This window comes from Hippopotamus amphibius, chromosome 3, assembly GCF_030028045.1.
Source record: "Hippopotamus amphibius kiboko isolate mHipAmp2 chromosome 3, mHipAmp2.hap2, whole genome shotgun sequence".
NCBI classification, from domain to species: domain Eukaryota; kingdom Metazoa; phylum Chordata; class Mammalia; order Artiodactyla; family Hippopotamidae; genus Hippopotamus; species Hippopotamus amphibius.
In genome coordinates this window covers 84,849,091-84,869,982 of record NC_080188.1, presented here as the reverse complement: position 1 = coordinate 84,869,982, position 20,892 = coordinate 84,849,091, and the positions used below count along the sequence as shown (strand labels likewise).

The window sequence follows — 20,892 nt, the reverse complement described above, 5'->3', positions numbered from 1 at the left end:
TATGAAAGAACAAGAGATTGCTTTTAATTGGAGGCATGAAATTGGGTACCATGTAAAGTGTCCAACAAAGTGCTCAACACATAGTAAACACTCAGTAAATGTTGGCTGTTGTACTGTGATTAGGCTTGGCTTCGCACAGGAAGCAGCATTTGAGACAAGGTAGGATTGGCAGACATATCACAGGATGCCCAGCTAAATATGCATTTCAGATAACACATTTTTAGTATGAATACGTCGGAATATTGCATGGGACATATACTAAAATATATTTGCTGTTTATCTGACATTCAAATTTAACTGGGCATCCTGGTTTTTTACTTGCTGAATCTGGCAACTCTTAGACAAGACAATTTGATACGGAGATGAAGAGCAGGGAAAATAAATTAGCATGTCCAAAGGTACAGAAACTGGAAAGAGTATTTTCATGGCAGTTTATGTTCTCCAATAATTGTTAACACTTATTGAGTACTTACTCTGTGGCAATCTGAGGGCTTTACAAGGATTAACTCATTTATTCTTCATAAAAACCTGTGTAGTAGGTGAACACTATCCCCATTTTAAAAATGAGGAATCTGAGGTATTCAGAGGTAAAGTAATCTGTCCAAAAGCAGAGCTGTGAAATGGTGTAGCTGGGATTGTGACCCTAGGATGTTTGGCTCCAGGGGCTGTTGTTTTAACCATTCTGGAAAGAGGAAAGTAACCTATCCACGGTAAGCTTATCAATGACTTTCAGGGTCAGCTCATCACCACAGTCGGTCAAAAGTCTGATCAACCAACCAAAATTCCTGCATAAAGTGAAATCTCAGTTGTCAAATCTGTGCCTCTCGGTGGGCTATAGCTAGCCTGCCTCCACCACCATCTATGTTCTTTCAAGTACTCGAGTAGAGATAGGTCCTCCATGTCCCCCTTTGCATTCCCAGAGTCACCCTGTTACTGGAATGTGGGATGTGAGCTACCTTTGCAACAGCTTATCAGAAGCAAACAAACTTGGGGAATTGAGCAAGAACTTCTGGGACACCAACCTTACAGAAGGAGCAAGGGATGCAGGGTGCATGTTGACTGTCCCAAGGGGACAGAGCTAATGATTAATCAGACCTCCTGCAGATTTAAATGGGACGGGAACTAGGTGTGGAGGCAGTCCTCCTTTCTTTCAGCTGGCGTGTTCCTCTAGAGCCAGCCCCACCCACGGCAGAGATGTTGTCCGTGAGGGTGGTCTGCCTGGTCCTGAGTGTGGTGGGCGGAGTTCAGGTATGGCCTTCTTTATTTCCTCTTCTCTTTCTCTCTAGTGTTTATTCCACAAAGAGCTTGCAGGTCTGAGTCAGCCATGTGGACATCCTCACACACTATTAGCTTTATAAGCTGTAGCCAGTGGAGGCAAGTACCAAGATGGACTTGACACCTCAAGAATACAGGGTAATATGACCCTAAGAGGGAGACTTAGGTGGACCATAGTATATAATTTCACCGGGGGGAACTTCCTAGGTGGTGCTGTGGTTGAGAATCTGCCTGCCAATGCAGGGGCCACGGGTTCGATCCCTGCTCCAGGAAGATCCCACATGCCGCGGAGCACCTAAGCCCGTGCGCCACAACTACTGAGCCTGTGTGCTGCAACTACTGAAGCCCATGGGCCTAGAGCCCATGCTCCACCACAAAAGAAGCGACAGCAATGAGGAGCCCACCCACCACAATGAAGAGTAGGCCCCGCTTGCCGCAACTAGAGAAAGCCTGTTTGCAGCAACGAAGACCCAATGCAGCCAATAAGTACATAAGTAAGCAAATAAATAAATATAATTTCACTGGGGAATCTTCGACACCCATAGCTTGGTCTTACACTGGATTTTTTCAAAGAGAAGAAATCTTTACCATCTTTGTTGTTGTAAAACCTTAGGATTGCTAGTTAATAGAACAAAACATTCTTATGATAAGAATTCTTAGCCTAACTATTCATTTATTGCTATTTGCCCATAATAAGCAGAACAGTGGTTTAATGTAGCTTTTCTGAAAGGTTGTCTTCATGTTTCTTTAAGACAAATAGAAAGCAAATTAGTTATCTTTGCACACATATTACAGAGCAAAATCAGAAGAGATTAATTGATACGGCAATATGTTTTTGGAAGCAATTGTATTCTTTTACGATAATTATAAATATTGCCACAATCCCTAAAGTTTGACTCCAGAGACCTATGAGAAAGAAGAGAAACATCATTCAGCAAGATTTTTCAAGGTCAATCTTATAAAAACATGATAAACATGTTCCAAAAACTCAGTCACTTCCAGGCTGTGAATTATTCTGGTTTATTTCTCTCCCTTAATTGCTCATAAACCCTAATACCAGAGCAGAAGAAACTAAAGAGTGTTTCCAACGTAATGTTCTCCCTTATAGTAAATAATAAGTAAACATTTTTATGGGAAATAAGACCAACATCATTTGCTAAAGTTATATTTTACATAATGCATGTTGCATTTATTTCTCCCTTATTGGCATAAACATTTAATTTTTGCCTGTTTTTATTGTTGTGCCATTTTATTCCAAAGTGTGTTTGAATTATAATTTTATTCCTTAGACAAAAAGATTGCACTTGTTCCTTTAAATAAATTGTTCTTGATTGCTTGAATTAATATTACTATTATTGGGATATTTTTTGAATGAGACAGAAAGTGTTAACTAATTATAAGAATAAACTACTGGCATTAAGATAGTCATAAAATTCCTTGTAAATTGGTGGGACAAAATAAAAATAGCTAAAACCTAAAACCAGCATTGATTTCTTAGGATATAACATCTTGGAATAGTATTTATATATCCTATTTCACTTGATCACAATAGAAATTTTTTTAAAAATCTATGTTTCTAATTCTAAGGTGTTCAAAGAAAAGTTGTCAGTCATGGACCTTTTGTTTGTTTGTTTGCTCTCAATGTACTTTTTTCATTTCAAATAAAAAGAAATTATTATGTGAGTAACCCAAAAAGCATTTCTGAGTCTAAATTGGCCACATTTGTGTCCTTGGTATATACTTGCTCAAATTATAGACCCATAAGGTTATTGTAGATACTTGAAGGAGGGACAGACCTGAAGCTAAGATGGTGTAGTTTTTTTCCTTCTAAAACAGGAGTTAAAGGAGAAAGAACTCTGAGTTTTTCCATTATTTTCCTATGTGCAGACATGAATGAAAATGTAAAGGTAAATTTTAACTGAGTGGGTTGATTCAAACAACTTTCCTTTTATAATGGATCCTTTAAAACTAACAGTTATCAAATGCTTGTTTAGTGTCGAACACAGTTAAGATTTGTACACTCCTCTCCTTTAATCTCACAACTCCACAAAATGGACATTAGGATTTTCATTCCAGAGATAAGAAACCTGAAGCTTGCAGAGCCCCTTGGATCCCCTGCTTGGGATTTACAGGCATGCCAGTGTCTCCTCCTCATCTGCTTAAAGACCTCTCTTATTGTGTGTGTTTATGAATCCTTAAGGCGGCAGATAAGGCTGAAGGTGAATTTATCGCTGAAGGAGGAGGTGTGCGTGGCCCAAGAATTGTGGATAAACCTCAATCTGCCTGCAAAGAGTCTGGCTGGCCCTTCTGCTCTGATGAAGACTGGGTGAGCTGTGGGCACCGGGAGTGGAGCAGGACGGTCCTTCCCTGAGCTGCTGGCTGCACACGCAGGCTGACCCTTGTCCAGTGGGAAATAATCTAAGAGCTCCTTACATATCAAATTAAAGAAGACAGATGGAGAGGAACCCAGTGCTGAGAGCACTGTTTAAATTACCTCTCAGACCTGGGTCACTGCTGGGGTTCACAGATTGGATCTTAGTTGCACGTTCAGGCAAATACTAGGAACTTGAGTATTACAGCCTCCGGATTTCACGGGGCCTAATTTATGGTTAAGTCGACCCTCACTCCAGAATTTCTTTATGATCTCTGACTAGCCCTCTTAAACTATGTTTAGGTCAAGAGATGATCTGAAGATATTGGGGAGGGGAGCGGTGGGTGCTCATAGAAACCTTCGAAATTATATAGTGGATCTGAGAGACGGACTCTTTTATTAATTTTATTTTTTTTTTAGTTTTATTGAAGTACAGTTGATTTACAATATTGTGTTAATTTCCAGTGTACAGCAAAGTGACTCAGTGACACACAAATAAATTCTTTTTCATACGCGATTCCTTTATGCTTTACCACAGGATATTGAATATAGTTCCCTGTGCTCTACAGTAGGACCTTATTGTTTATCCATCCTACCTATACTAGTTTGCATCTGCCGATCAGAAACTCCCAATCCTTCCCTCCCCCACCCCCCACCCCTTGGCACCCATAAGTCTGTTCCTGAGAGATAGACGCCTTTTTTTTTAAAGCTCTTTATTGGAGTATAATTGCTTTACACTGTATTTCTTTTCCTCTTCATTTCCAGAACTACAAATGCCCTTCAGGCTGCAGGATGAAAGGGTTGATTGATGAAGTCAATCAAGATTTTACAAACAGAATAAATAAACTAAAAAATTCACTCTTTGATTATCAGAAGAACAATAAGGACTCTAACACACTGACCAGGAACATAGTGGATATTTTGAGAGGGGATTTTGCCAGCGCTAACAGTAAGTGGGACAGGTAGTGCTTCGGCTTCATAGCACACAGCTGAAACAACAAAAGTCAGACATCGATACGATGTCTCCTTATAACAACTGTGATTTTATTCCAAAGTACTTCGTGTAGAAACACATACATTTATGATATCCCTGAATTTTAAGGTGGGGCCTTGTTTTTGTGATGTTTATCATGTAAGAGAGGTTAGTTTAGCATTGTTTTAAGGTCACAAAGTAAGTCAGAATTTTGGACTAAAGACGAATTTAAGTGCATTTTTTTTTAAGAGTATATACTGAAAATAAGGTGAGCCCACACTTTTGAGTAGACATTCCTGTTTCTGCCTTACAAAGGAGGAAACTGAGAGATCAAGGGACTTGCCCAAAGGTGCAAATCTATCATGTGGTGAGGCTGGGAGGGGAACCCACAGGCTCCCCTGCGCTTATTATGAAGTGCTTTGTTTTGTTTAATTTAAAATATAGAGCCATGTTGTCTCTTTCCCGTAGGCCTAGGACTAAGTCTCATTAGGACTAGGAAACTCTGGACTGACTCTGGGCATGGGCAGCAAGTTTAGTAAGGCCCCAGCTCCTGAAAACTTGCCTTGACTCTTTATATCTTGGGAGGCACTTGACTAGTTTAAAGTCAATGGTGCAAGAGCAACTGGCAAGTGAATGGTCCTGTTGACGTGTAAAAAAAAAGCTTAGGAACAGTTTCAGATCTATAGCTGGGAAGAAAACCTTTTCAGTAAGACAATCTAAGAATGTATTCAAGTCCCTTGATTAAGGATATCATGAAATAATTGGAATGCGATCAAACTGATTATTTTATCTCAAGTATGCCTTTAAAATTTCAAAGAGATTTCATCTTCTGCATTTATTTGGATTACTAATGAGACATCTTAATTGATATCCATGGATGACTGCAGGATATTGTCCGAATATCGCATGCCTAACAGATTTGGAAATCACAAATTAAATGTCCAGAGAGCAAACTATTCTAGAAGTAAAATGGGGAGTATCTATAAGCAAATTTCCTTCTTTTGCGGGCTATTACTAGCAAATCACTCAGCAGCTACTTCAATACCCATGTTTGCTATTTCAGACAAGGATAATACATTTGGCCAAGTGTCAGAAGATCTGAGAAGCAGAATTGAGATCCTGAAGCGCAAAGTTATAGAACAAGCACAGCATATCCACATTCTGCAGAAAAATGTCAGGGATCAGCTGATAGAAATGAAACAACTGGCGGTGAGTAACTACGTGGCTCTGACCCCAGATTTCCTTGCTTTTGAATAGCAGGGAAAGGAAGGCAATAGTCATTCATTAAATGCCTACTCTGTGTAAAGCAATGTGTTATATCCATCATCTACCTACAAAGCAGGTATTATCTCCCCCACTCTACAAATGAAGAAAAAAGCTCAGTGCTATTAAGTAAAATTTCCAAGGGCGTGTAAAATGGCAAATTTCAAAAGCAAACTCTCAGTCCTTGCTTGTCTTATTCCAGCCCTTGCTTGTCCCTGACACCACTGTGCCCCTGAGTCTTCAGCCTCTGTCTCACCGAAGATCACATCATTAGTGTGTCCTCTAATTTCGGAGGAATAGCACTTTGTTCTTGACCTATTCTAAGTCTGGGATAAATCCAGATAGCTCCTATAGCTTATCCTGGACAGCCTTACAATACCCAACCTCTCTTCCCCTGAGGATACCACATAAATAAAGTATTGGTTGGTAGGTCTCCAAGTCAAAGAAATGAAGCCAGTTTCCAAGAAATAAATTAACTACTAAGAACTCAGTGACGTGATTGATTACAGCTACCTTTTTTCTTTCTCTTTCCCCCCTCTCTCTAGGTGGACATTGATATTAAGATCCGATCTTGCAAAGGGTCATGCAGTAGGGCTTTAGACCACAGGGTAGATCTTGAGGACTATAAAAATCAGCAGAAGCAACTTGAACAGGTTATTGCCATAGACTTATTTCCTGCTAGAGATACTGAATACTTACCACTGATAAAAATGAAGCAAGTTCCAGGCCTGATTGCCAAAGAGTACAAGAGCCAGATTCCGGAGGTTATCCCAGAGTGGAAGGCAGTGCTGGAAATGCAGCAGACCAAAATGGTGTTAGAGTCATCTGGTGGAGATGGGCACACCAGAGGAGACACTACACCTCATGGAACAGGCTTAACACCAGAAAGCCCCAGGAAACATGGAACCGGTAGTGCTGGAAATGTGAACCCTGGGAGCTACGGACCTGGAGGTGCTGGCACCTGGAAACCTGGACGCCCTGAGCCCGGAAGTGCTGGCACCTGGAGCTCTGGACACCCTGAGCCCGGAAGTGCTGGCACCTGGAGCTCTGGACACCCTGAGCCCGGAAGTGCTGGCACCTGGAGCTCTGGACGCCCTGAGCCCGGAAGTGCTGGCACCTGGAGCTCTGGACGCCCTGAGCCCGGAAGTGCTGGCACCTGGAGCTCTGGACGCCCTGAGCCCGGAAGTGCTGGCACCTGGAGCTCTGGACGCCCTGAGCCCGGAAGTGCTGGCACCTGGAGCTCTGGACGCCCTGAGCCCGGAAGTGCTGGCACCTGGAGCTCTGGACGCCCTGAGCCCGGAAGTGCTGGCACCTGGAGCTCTGGGCGCCCTGAGCCCGGAAGTGCTGGCACCTGGAGCTCTGGGCGCCCTGAGCCTGGAAGTTCTGGCACCTGGAGTTCTGGAAGTTCTGGATCTGGAAATTTTAGGCCAGATGGCTCAGTGCAAGGGAACCTCAGGCCTTCCAACCCAGACTGGGGCTCATTTAAAGAGGTGTCTGGAAGTGTAAGTTCAGGGACAAAGGAAGAGGCCCACACAGGTAAACTGGTCACTACTAAAGGGGAGAAAGAGCTTCTGACTGGAAGTGAGAAGGTCACCTCTGGTCAAATAACCACTCGTCGTTCATGCTCTAAAACCATTACAAAGACTGTTACAAATGCCGAAGGTCACACAGAAACGACCAAAGAAGTGATAAACTCTGAAGATGGTTCTGGCTGTGATGATGCAGGTTTAGACTTGCACCATACTTTGTCTGGCAGGGGTAGCCTAGATGAATTCTTTAGTAAGCATGATGAATTTTTCCCCCCTTTAAGACAGTTGCATCCTACGGGATCAGAATCTGACATTTCAGGCGTAGGGGGACTCGGCTTTCACCTCCCTGAGGTCCCTTCCAGTGGTAAAACTTCAAGTCACAGCAAACAATTTGTAAGCTCTAGCACGACTATCAACAGAGGAGGCTCCACATTTGAAAGCAAGGGCTATAAAATAACAGATGAGGCTGAAAGTGAAGAGGACCTTGGCTTCAAAGGAGCACATGCCACCAAGAGAGACCAGGCTAAAGTTCGCTTTTCTAGAGGTATCCACACTTCTCCTTTGGGGAAGCCTTCCCTGACCCCCTAGACTAAGTTCATTACTCCTACAATGTGTTTCCAATAGCACCTACTTCTTTCTTAGCCCTCTATCACGCTTTATTGAAATTACATGTTTTTGTTTTTTTGTGTGTGTTAGACTGTAAGTTTCACTGGGGCAGGGACTTTGTCTATCATGTTCATCTCTGTATTCCCAAACACCCAGCAGTGTGAAGTCAGCACTCAATAAATACACATTAAAGGAATGAATGAATGAATCCCTCTGGAACTCAATTTTAAATCTGTTTAACCAAATTCTTTTACCAAAGTGTGTGCCATTGGAAATTGTCAATTTATTAATCATATTTTTAGTGTGTGTCTCAGTTGACATTGAGATCAGATTAAAAACAAGCAATATCAGTAGTAAGTGATGCTTAGATATCTTTGCCGGTTATTGCCATTAATTGGTATGTGCAAGTGAAATCCCAAATTCATTGCGAAAAATCCCCCTTACAGTACATATAAATGCTACTCACTTGTGTAAGTTCCATCCCAGCATAAGCGCAGCCTTTCTCTATAAAGAAAAGGAAGGAAGGAAAGAAGCAAGGAAGGGAAGAAGGAAGGGAGGGAGGGAGGGAAAGAAAGCCAGTATCTGCTTTTGTTTAATCTGGGCCATTTAACTTTGTAAAGTTAAATGACAGTAAGTTCTTCCAACCAGCTTAATTTTTTTTTTTAGACTGTTATGATGTCCTCCAAACACATCCTTCAGGTGCCCAAAGTGGCATTTTCAATATCAAGCTACCAGGATCCAGTAAGATTTTTTCTGTTTATTGCGATCAAGAGACCGGTTTGGGAGGATGGCTTTTGATCCAGCAAAGAATGGATGGTTCACTGAATTTTAACCGGACCTGGCAAGACTACAAGAAAGGTTTCGGCAGCCTAAATGACAAGGGAGAAGGAGAATTCTGGCTAGGCAATGAACACCTCCACTTACTAACCTTGAGAGGCTCTGTCCTTCGGGTTGAATTAGAAGACTGGGCTGGGAAAGGGGCTTACGCAGAATATCACTTGAGGGTAGGCTCTGAGGCAGAAGGCTATGCCCTGCAGGTCTCCTCCTATGAGGGCACAGCAGGTGATGCTTTGATTGAGGGTTCCGTGGAGGAAGGGACAGAGTACACATCTCACGCCGGCATGCAGTTCAGCACCTTCGACAGGGATGCAGATAAGTGGGAAGACAACTGTGCTGAAGTCTACGGAGGAGGCTGGTGGTACAACAACTGCCAAGCGGCCAATCTCAATGGCATCTACTACCCTGGGGGCTCCTATGACCCCAGGGACAACAATCCCTATGAGATTGAGAACGGAGTGGTCTGGGTCCCTTTCAGAGGTGCAGATTATTCCCTCAGGGCTGTTCGCATGAAAATCCGGCCCCTCGTGACAGCATAGGCCGAAGGAGTGGAAGTGAGAGCACTCCGTTTCTTTGTTTAGTGAAGAGGAAGAAAAAATAAGGACGAGATAAGAGTGGAGATTCTTTGCAGCCTACTAAAAATTCTCAGGTGCTATTTTATTATTCTTTGTACTGTAGCTAAATGTAACAGACATATTAGTGCTTTAAAAAAATAAAGTTATATGAGTTTTAATCTTTAAAATAGCTCTGTGGGTTTTAAAATTTCTGTTAAAATGCACCCAGGGATATTTGGTACATCAGGAAGAGGGAGTCGGGTAGAAGGTCCTCTCTGCAACACTTAAGGGTGTCGTTTTAAGAATATCTCCGTTTCCCACACCACCCAAAGTCAAAGAGTCGCTGTAAAGTAAAAAGTAATTTCACCCATCCTACTTGAATGGTTTTAAACCAATATCTTAAGTTGCAAATCACTGAGCTGAACACTGGCTGGCCTCTGTATAGGAATTTACAGGTTATTAAATACATTCATCTCTTCCATTGGCAAGCAAATCCAGCAAGGCAGGAGAAGCATTCTTTCCTAACAGAAATAGAAATCTATCTACTTCTTAAGTCTTCCAAAGAAGGTCATAATGCACGTTGAATTTTTTCCCCAGACTCTAACCAATTTCTTTCAAAAAAATACATGGAAACAAGCATTTAAATCTTTTAACTATTTACAAGTAGTCCAAAAAACACTGAACTTACACATTAATAAAAATCCCACAGCATTCAACTGACTTCATTTTATCACCAATCGTAAAGTATATCCTGTGATGTATCACTTGTTATTAAAGTAAGACATTTGTTTGGAACCATCTCACTGAACATGATCTATGCCATATCTATAAATCCAACATATTTACATTGGTCAGTATTTTATTTGATCTAAGATGCATCTTTGATCTTGGTGACCCTGGCTCCTGGCTCCAATTTTTAACTCACATTTTCTTCTAGTGAGAACAACTTGCCACTTACCCTTGAAAATGTATTAAAATATCCCAAGCATGTTGGGATCCTAGTACATTGCCCTCACTTGCATAGTTTCTACACCAATGTAAATGCATCCTTTCTCCTAGGAAGGAAAGAAAGGGGAGGAAGGAAGGGAGGAAGGGAGGACAAGAAGGAAGGAGGGAGGAGGGGCAGGAAGAAGGAAAGATGCCAGGGCTTCAGGCCAGTGCTTGGGATAGAAAAAAAAGGTGAGTAAAAGAGCTTGCAAGTGAGTCACATATGAAGCCCCAGTATTCTTGCATTTCCTTATGTGCTGTTGAAAATCCTTGATACAAATAAGTGACTCCCTCCAAATCTTTGTATAACTGGATAAAAAACATCTTCACAATTAAAAGGATTTTCATTTATTTCAGACATTAGAGTGCCATAGTATTTCTATGCCTACCTGCTTTACACCCACACATCTGCCTCCACAGAATTCGAGTTGGAAGTAGACGTGTTTTATTTTCCAGATACCACAATATTAGGGACAGGATTGGGTCTCAAAATGAAAGAGACTTTGACTGTGAAGGGCCATTCATTTCTCATTTATTTTGAAGGCTTTGAGTTTATTAGCAAAGAATAGGCAACCTCTTAATTTAAAACAATAGCCAATATTAGCAGAATCATGATAATTGGAGATATAGTTTGGTCTTGAGAAAAGACACCAAACATCTCTTTTTCCACTTTATCTTATCTTTAACCTATTGCCCTATTTCCCTTATTCCTGAAATTAAATACTAATTCAGCCTCTCTAACTCTCATTCACAGAGAAGCCCGCTTTAACTTAGCTTTCACTTGGTTACCATTCTCTCGAAATTGCTCTCTTAAGAGTCAGTTGGAACTTGGGAGTTCTAAATTTAAGGTCCTACATTCAAGCCCCTTTCTGCCTGATCTGTTTCGAACATCTGCTACCATTGCCTCTATCTACCTCTTCAAGCTGTATTTCTCTCTTGCTTTCTGGTACCCCACACCCTCCTGTCTCACCTTTCTCAGTCTTTGTAACTGGCAATTTCTTCTCAGACCACTCCTTAAATGCAGGAGTTTCTCATTGCAATAATATTAGTACTCATTTTTAATAGTTGGCATTAGGTTTGACACATGTGGCTTAAATAAGACAGGAAACTCTACAGGAATATGTCCCCACGGTGTCTTTAGGAAGCCAGCATCCTAACAAATAGCTTCCATCCTCAAGTTTATATCATGGCCCAAACATTATGTCCTGGGCAATCTGGAAGAGGAGAGACAGAAGAAAAAGGAGTACCTTGTCTCTTTTAAGGAACTTTCCAGGATATTCCACAGAGCACATACACTATGTCCCATAAGTCACACAGACAGGCCAAGCTGCCAGAGGGGCCAAGACACCTTGCTTGTTTGCTTAGACACAAGACTATCCTGATTAAAATCAGGAGGAGAGGGAGGATAGAGGTTGAGGGAAGCCACACCATCTTTTCTCACTCTGCAAGTGAGTGTATTTTCTCCTTGGATGATTTGACAGTCACTACAGCTCCAATTACCATCAATAGGCTAATGATAACCTAACATAAACTTCAGCCCTGACCTTCAGATCCGTATTTTCAACTCATACTTGAATACATTGTTAGATATTTCTCGTTAATCTAAGATTAATTATCTTCCCATCAAAACCTGTTGCATCTCTCTATTTCTTATCCTAGTCAGAGGCCTCACTAGCCTTCCTGCTTCCTTATCTAGAAAACTTGGGCTCCTTCTCACCTTCTACTCTTCCTTTAAATCAATTATGCAATCTATTCTCAACCATCTTGTACTCTAAAAATGGCCATTCTTACAACACTTTTATGCTCTGATGCTATCTTGTGTTAGTCTTTTCTCATCTGAACTGTTTAATAGTCTCAACCTCTCACTTTACTATCATTCTTTATTTTTTTATTGACATATAATTTACATAATGTATTACTATCAGGTATATAGCAAAGTAATATATATATATGTGTGTGTATACATATATACATATATATATATATATATATATATATATATATATATATATATATACATGTGTTCCTTTTCATATTCTTTTCCATCACAGGTTATTACAAGACTTTGAATATAGTTCCTTGTGCTATACAGTAGGACCTTGTAGTTTATCTATTTTATGTATAGTAGTGTGTATATGTTAATCCCAAACTCCTAATTTATCTTTCCCTCCTCAGCCACTTTGGTGATCCTAAGTTCGCTCTCTATGTCTGTGAGTCTATTTCTGTTTTGTAAATAAATTCATTTGTATCACTTTTTTAGATTCCACATATAAGCGATATCATATAATATTTGTCTCCCTCTGCCTCACTTGCTTCATTTAGTATGTGAATCTCCAGGTCCATCCATGTTGCTGCAAATGGCATTATGGCTGAATAATATTCCATTGTATATATATATCACATCTTCTTTATTCATTCATCTGTCAACGGACATTTAGGTGGCTTCCACATCTTGGCTATTGCAAATAGTGCTACTATGAACATTGGGGGTGCATGTATCTTTCTGAGTTAGAGTTTTCTCCAGATATATGTCCAGAAGTGGGATTGCTAGGTCATATGGTAGCTCTGTATTTAGGCTTTTTAAGGAACCTCCATACTGTTCTCCACAGTGGCTGCACCAATTTACATTTCCACCAACAATGTAGGAGGATTCCCTTTTCTCCATACCCTCTCCAGCATTTATTATTTGTAGACTTTTTAATAATGGCCATTCTAACTGGTGTGAGGTGATACCTCATTATAATTTTGATTTGCATTTCTCTGATAATTAGCAATGTTGAGCATCTTTTCATGTGCCTATTGGCCATCTGCATGCCTTCCTTGGAAAAATGTCTGTTTAGGTTTCCTGCCCATTTTTTTGGATTACGTTGTTTGTTTTTCTGATATTAAGCTGCATGAGCTGTTTGTATATTTTGGAAATTAATCTCTTGTCAGCAGCATAGTTTGTAAATTTTTTCTCCCAGTCTGTAGGTTGTCTTTTACCACCATTCTTTTGCTCATTCATCGTCCACAAATTTACCTTTAAAAAATAGATCCAATCAGATCTTTCTCCTGCTTAAGGCCTTATCTTAAGGTTGAGTTAAAACTTTTTTATCTTTGCATATAAGCTGTTTCACATATTGATTTCTTTAGACTTCTACAATCATTCACTTTATACTTCAACTACACTGAATTTCTCACTGGTATTGGGATACCAGCTCCTTTAACGATTCTGTGCCTTTCCCTATGCTGTTTAGAAGCCTCCCCTTCATCCCTTGAAATACAGTTCAGCAATGTTCCTTGTGTGACCGCTTCCTTAATGCCCACCACAGTACACAGAACCAGGAATTGTTCTCTGGGCACTCATAGTGTTTGTTCACATCTCAAAAATAACACAGTCCATCTCTAACTCTGCCATATGTGTTTATGTCATCATGGCACCAGACTGTGAATTCCTTTAAGCCAGTGCTCATTTCTGTAGTGTTTCCTGCCCTGGATAAGAATGTCTCACCTACTCCGTGATTGCACAGATAGGTTTTTAAAGTTTCTTTAAATATTTTTATTTTTTTTCTTTTACATTTAAATATTTTGTTAACCTAGGATTCATTTTAATACGTTATGAAGAAGGTCTACTTTTGTTTTCTTGTGGATGGCTAGCCAGTTATGCTGAGGTCATTTATTAAAACATTCTTTGCTAGAGGAAATAAAATGCCAACTTTATTAAATAAAAGTCTTTTTGGACCTACATACAGACTCTCTCCAGTGCCTACACTGCTTTGGTCGTTTTTAAAGTATAGCTTTTGGATGAAGTATTCTCCATCTTACTCTTCACTTTTTGTTTTTCTGTCTAGAAAAATTCTAATTTCAATTTTTACTTCTTTTGTTTGTTCTGGGGGCTATTTAGAAAAGTCTTAGTTTCCAATTAGTAAATTTTTTAGGGGGCTAGGATGAGTTATCTTTTCTTTTTCCTATAACCCTGACCTCATGTGGAATTGGTGAGTCATCTTTTAATTATTAATTTTCAAGTATTTCATAAACTATTTAGTTTAACCAGTTCTTTCATTCTGTTTTAGAATTAAGATATTCTTTGTGGACAAGTACATGTTTAATTTTTGTGATTGTTTCATAGGCAAAAAAGAATATATATTTTTACATTTATAGGTTACAAAATTTTATGTTACCAAGCTGTTGATGGTAATATTTAAATATCCTGTATCTTTTCTTATTTTACACAATTGATCATATTTTGAAATATGTGCATTTATGCATGAATGTATATTTATATACACATACATGTTTTTATGTGTGGTCCATGTGCATATAATAAGATCTTACTCAGTGATTTTCTGTACGTGTGTTATCTCTTCCTGTCCTAGAAATTTTGTTTTGTGTGATTGGCTCTTTTATTATCTAGCACATAAAAGTTTATGACTATTATATCTTCTCCACAGATTATACTTTTTAATCATTATATAATGTCCCTCTTTTACTTGTTTCATCCTTTTAGAATTGAATTCCACCTTATTAAATATTAATATTGTCATTACTCCCAATTTCTCTTTCTTTGCATTTACCCAGATATCTTTACAAGCCATTTTATTTTGAACGTTATCACTTTATTTAGAAGACTTTCCTAAAATAATAAATACACTTTTAAACAATTTTAAGTTTATTTTTTAATTTTATTATTGTTTCTTCTTTCTTTAATTTTCTGCATGTTGTTCCTTTATTTCCAAACTTTATCACTTAATTCAGAAGATTTTCTTACAATTGATGAATTTTTTTAGACACTTTTATTTTACGTTGACTTTTTAAATTTTTTTGTTTCCTCTTTCCTTAGCTTCTGCTACTTATTCACAGTGTTCTTCCTCCTTTCCTGCTGCCCAAACCCCTCTTAATCTGCAAGATCTGTTTAGATTACCCATTTCAAAATAATCCCTAGTTGAATGAATGAATCCATAAATGAATGAAATAGATATGAACCTGAAAGTTTTGCCAGGAAAGTACATGGTTTTTAAATATGTCTGCTACAGAGGAAAATGCTGAACTAGGAATTTTGATCTTGGGTAAAAAATGTAAAAAATATTCAGCCATATCTTAATTTTACACCTAGATAGATCCATCTTCATCTGTTAGCCTGTAGCTACCTTGATGCTCTCTTTAGCATGCCATGCTACATGAGAAGCCTCTTAATTACTCTTTCCTTAAGTGCAGAGGCTGTGTAGTTTTCCCTACTCCTTCACTCAAGCTATGGCACAAAGAAGTGGCCCAATAAAATATTTGTGAATTAAGAAATTTAAGGATTAAAAGTAACTTTAAAGGTCTTCCATTTCAACCTCCTACTTAACGCATAAGTCCCTTCTGTATCTACTGATGTCATATTTCATTTTTATGAAATGAAATTATTTACATTTTGATTCATGCATTCTATTTATGCATTTATTTTTAATGTCTGGAAACCTTTTAGAATAAAGTATTACATTTCCAGAAAATATTATAGAATATTTTAAACTAATAATTACTAGAGTTCTTTTAATAAAGGTGAGAACATTCTGTAAATTGATTTTTGGGTGAGAAAATAGTAGTTTAGGGAGATTAAATAATGTGATGATAAGAAACATCTGGGGATGAAGTTCACGACAGTGTTCTTATAGGCTCTAACCACCTAAGTTGCCCACATAATTTATTCTAAGTTCTACGATAATGATACTGTGGTTCATAGATAAAAGTGAAAGTATTACAAGTCACATTTAATTTAAATTATCTTCCCAGTAGTATTACTGATCTAATTATACTCTGTCATGGGGTCCCCTTATAACCAACAAAATACATTTCCAAGTTGACTGACCCTAGGGGTGCAGCTGGTGAATCAGAACAAGACCCAACTAGTCAAGTTCATTGTTTATCTCAAATCATGTCTGGAAAAGCCTGAAAGGAAATGCCATATTAATATAAGTACATGTAGGATGCAAAAATCATAAGGTAAGTATTTGCTCTACTTGAGCAAAGTAGTACAACATTCACTATTTGCTGAAACAACTTGAGAAGTAGTAACATGTAGATTTTGGTGAAGATTATACAAATCGCTTGTAGGTAGTGAAATTTACATAGAAACCATTTTGGAGTGATCTTTATTTATGTATGCATTTATTAATTCACCTATATCCTCTTCTTAATTGAGTCTCAAATACTTCATACATCTCATTTATGGAGAAAAATCTTTAATTTATTGAGGGTGGGGGTTGCAGCGCCTTAAACATCACCGAAGGGAGTAGTATGGTGAGGAATCTGCACCGGGGGAAGAGATTCAAATTCATCCTCATGTGAGAGTTGGACATTTTGTCTTCCAAGTCCACATAGTAAAAGCAACACTGCAAAACCACAGAGGCAAGAAAACGTAAGGGAACCTGCGAGGTTTGAGTGGAGAAATGCTCAGCTATTACACAGTGGTCTCCCTCTTCATCAGCTCATCGCTGAAGGTGGCTACATGCTGATTGCAACACAGCACTCTGGAAAACATTTGCTAAATCCACCTTTGGCTCTATCTGCAATAGGTCTATGACCTCGGGGTTGGATGCCTACATAAGCTGTTGCAAAACTGCATTAGAAGTATCTCCTTTGGAGAGATAAAGCAAATGTAGCAAACAATTGGTGAATCTAGGTGAAGGGCATAGAGGTATTCATTAAACTTTTCCTACAATTTCTTTGTAAGACAAACTTTTCAAATAAAAGATTGTTGGAGAAACAAATATAATCCAGGCAAAGGACAAAACCAAAAAACCTATCACGTGTTGGTCGCATCTTGGTTGGGAGGAGAGAAAGGGTACAATGGTTAATATTCATATCAATTAAGACTGTTTGCGTAAGTATATGACCCTCCCAGTGTAACCACCGAGGAAATAAAATATTTGAATAAATAGTGGTTAATATCATGCTCCTCACTGCTATTCTACATACATGGTTAAGAATTCATATAAAAGATGATTCTCCTAACAGAAAATTGGGGATGAAAAGGAACTCTCAAAAGAAGATAGACAAATGGTCATTAAACATTTAAAAACCCCTTAGTTGCCCCAGTAATTAAAGATATGAAAACTAAAGCAATTGTCAATATTTTAATCATAACATTCAGCATTCCTGAAGGAGAAGAAAAATAAAAATGCAAATGCCTCTAATTCTGGGTGCCAAAGGTAAATCCATGCACTCTTTTGAAGAGTTATTTGGCAATATGTTTTAAAAAAAAACTTCTAGAATGCCAAAACCCTTTATTTCCTCTAGAATTCTGCTTCTAGGAATTTATTCTAGAAGAAAATAGATAGAAACCTATATTATGGATAATACACATTATGTATATATACAAAAAAGTTATGTATAAGGATGCTAATTACAGTATTGTCTTTATTAGAACAAGGTCAGAAAAACCTAAATGTCTAATGAGAGATACTTGCTTAAAAAAAAAAGAGTAAATGGCACATGATGGAATATTATATGGCCATCAAAACTCATATAGAAAACAACATTATAGAAGACTGTTAAGTAACACAGAAAATTTTCCATGACACAATGTGAAAGCTTCAAGTTCTAAAACATGCACAGGATAAAAAAGAAAAACACCTACTGACATATTAGCTGCTTCTCTGTTAGTTCTGGAATTGTAAATGGTTCTACATTTTTCTGTATTTCCCAAAATGTCTACACATAATATGTACTACTTTTATTACTTAAAACGACAATTCACATTAAAATAAACAGAACTTACTGCATTTGCTAGGTTTGGCCATAATTATGCAGCAACACATTGTGACTTGGTGCAGAGCTGAGTGACAGTGGCAGCTCAAGCAGGGAGCCTGAGATCACGGATGGGTGCACGGATGACGTTCAGATCACAGCTTCAGCTCTACATACAAATGGTAGGTAGCATCTTTCATTTGTTTCTACACCTCAGAGAAACTAAAAGTCCAACTAAAGAATCAGCTGAGACTGGCAGATACCAGAATAGAAATAGTGGTTCCAACGTTTGGAAAACGCTGCTAAACCCCAGTTGAGCCTAAAAGATAGGCAGTGGTCGCCTGTGAAGTCACAGTAATTTCAAAGATGACCTCTTGCTCTAAATATTGCCTCATAGTCACCACTTGCATGGAAAAAGTGCTAGATAAGGAAGATGGGAGTCTCAGGTGAATGCAAATGTAGCCTGAATCACTCATTCCGAAATCCAGCCAGTTATCAGAATCTCTTGGGGACATTTATTTAAAAATATATACTCTTAGGATCTTCCCATGTGGAGACTCCGATGTAATAAACCTGGGTTGATGCCAAGAACTCCGTGTTTTAAATAAGCTCTGCAAGTTTAGGTGATCAGTGTACCTGATATTTGGTGTGTAACGGTTAAACAGAAATGTCAGCTCAACTACTCTGCCTCATAGTATGTTAGATAATCCACACTTTTGCCCCATATGTGTTCACCTTAAAAAACAGGCTTTAGTTACATTGGTTACCTGTTTTCCTTGGTTCCTAAATGCAGAGGAACAGGAAGTTTACATCCCAAGTGCATATGTCCTTTAGAGTTTGTTATGTACTTTCAGTCTTAATTGTATAATAAATATATTATAGTTCTTATGCCATAGGGTGAGATTATTAATTTTCAATTCATCTCTTTACTATCTTCATAAAAGTCACGAGTTAACCTTTTTAGATCCTGCTTTGTATATTCTAACTAGGGGACACTCCCTTTTGATTGTATTCACAATTGTGAAGCTTGAATGGGCAAAATCAGATATGTAACATTTCTTACCAAACGATACCTTAAGAAGGCTTGCTTCTTTCTAGATAGATATTATGTATTACCCAGGTGTGATCTCTGTGTTTCTGCTACTTGTACATTACCTAAGAATTGCTCACCGGATTATCTACTTTAGTGGGGTTTAATGTGTCTTTCCTTTAAACTCTAGGATTCACTCAGTCCTCTGCAAGTACATAAGGGGTTGAGCAAATGTCTGAGGGAGATTGCCCTGAGATTGGGCCCCTGCCACCTCCCCATCCTTGATTCCATGGGCTTTTGTGACATTCAGTCTTGCTGCAAAAGTTCTACTTTCAAGGATTTTGCATATTGAGTTTCTATGTGTGCCTTTATTGGAAAATGGGTTCTATATATAAAAGGGCTATTCAAGATCTTGATAATCATTGGATTTAGTCATAGAATAGTTATAAATTTATGAAAATCAGACTTTCTGACAGGCAGATGGTGCCGGAATCAAAGATGAATAAGAACTCCTTATTAGCAAAGTAGAACGATGTGTAGAATAGACAAACTGCATTTAAAGTGAGGCTTGAAAATGAACAGAAATTTGTCAGATGGTGATGGAGGAAAGATGCTGTTCACAATGGGAGCCCCATACAAAAGGGCCTGACTTTTCCTGGAACTGTGAAAAGTTCACTGTGACAGGAATGCAGGTATATATTGAAGGGGCAGAGGGGTAGGAGACAGCTAAGAAATGTGGATTTTAACACTTAGATAAGAATGAGTTCACATTAAGTAGGAAGGTAATTTGGTCAGAATTTTCTATCTTTAGGACAATATATATGATGGCAGAGTAATAGGCAGATTGAATATAGGTAGGGATGGGACAGAACTTACGGCAGGGAAACCAGGTAAAAGTTGAAGTTGGATATGATGGCATTTCCATGAGAGAACAACCTTTGCTTAGATGCAAAGGTTAACAAGATGAGCTTCAGGATAACGTTTCCAAAAAAACCAGTGGCAATGATGCTCAGGAGGGAAGCAGGACTAAGGATCAGAGGGTGCCCAGGACAGATGGAGAATACAAAGTAAGAGAAACCTTGAGTTTTGAGAAAGAAGAGAAATCCTCTTCTGTTTTAGTCCTGGTGTGGCCATGTGAAAAACAAAAACCCAGTTGAGGCCAATAGGCCTCATTTGCAGAGGCAATAGGCAAATGCTGCTTCCTACCTTGTTGTTTCCCTCAAAAAACAAATGGTGAAGACTTGACCAGGACTGTCCTCTTGGGATCTCTGATCCACAAGTCTAGCTCCCTGCAGAGCCGTGGCTTTTCATAGTGCAGGGTGAGATGCTGAAACTTCGGGGTTCGTTGCCAGTTCATTTGCTACTTGAGGTTGTGAATGCTTCTGTTTTCTCACAAGTTCAAAGCCTAACTCAGTGGGCATGTGGATTACAAAATAAAACAACATTAATTTATTGTAACAGAAACCGGTTTAATGAATAAATCTTTTTGAGTTTCCTGTGACAGATCTTACATAAATAGAGGTTCAGAAGTGGACTTTGAAACACATGTTTTTAGTTCACCTCACAGTTTTGTGACATCAAGGATAGAAAATTTCTCTTCCTAATTTGAAACTTTTCACAATCCACTGGAATTGAAATTATGAACACTGTCCACAATCATCCTTTTAGTTACTTCTTGATACACACCAGAAATGATGCATATGAAAGAAAACTATGTGCTGTGTTTAATGTCATTTGTCCTAATTAGTTTTTCCAAAAAG

The 20,892-nt window shown here is 38.7% G+C and overlaps 1 protein-coding gene across 1 annotated transcript; it reads left to right on the top strand.

The window, feature by feature from the left end:
• The first annotated feature begins 1,148 nt into the window (after positions 1 to 1,148).
• FGA (fibrinogen alpha chain) lies at positions 1,149 to 9,550 on the top strand. Its single transcript, XM_057727841.1, has 6 exons — positions 1,149 to 1,248; positions 3,476 to 3,601; positions 4,412 to 4,595; positions 5,683 to 5,828; positions 6,428 to 7,955; positions 8,684 to 9,550. Exons 1-6 carry the CDS (start codon positions 1,195 to 1,197, stop codon positions 9,391 to 9,393), a joined length of 2,748 nt encoding a protein of 915 aa, XP_057583824.1. The 5' UTR covers positions 1,149 to 1,194; the 3' UTR covers positions 9,394 to 9,550.
• The last annotated feature ends 11,342 nt before the right edge of the window (positions 9,551 to 20,892 follow it).

What these genes read in the sequence shown, in the direction of transcription:
- FGA (XM_057727841.1), top strand. Translation starts at nt 1,195, where the DNA reads ATGTTGTCCGTGAGGGTGGTCTGCCTGGTCCTGAGTGTGGTGGGCGGA. An exon ending in GGATTTTGCCAGCGCTAACA is followed by an intron (nt 4,596 to 5,682) that starts GTAAGTGGGACA and finishes TTGCTATTTCAG; the next exon opens with ACAAGGATAATACATTTGGC. An exon ending in TAAAGTTCGCTTTTCTAGAG is followed by an intron (nt 7,956 to 8,683) that starts GTATCCACACTT and finishes TTTTTTTTTTAG; the next exon opens with ACTGTTATGATGTCCTCCAA.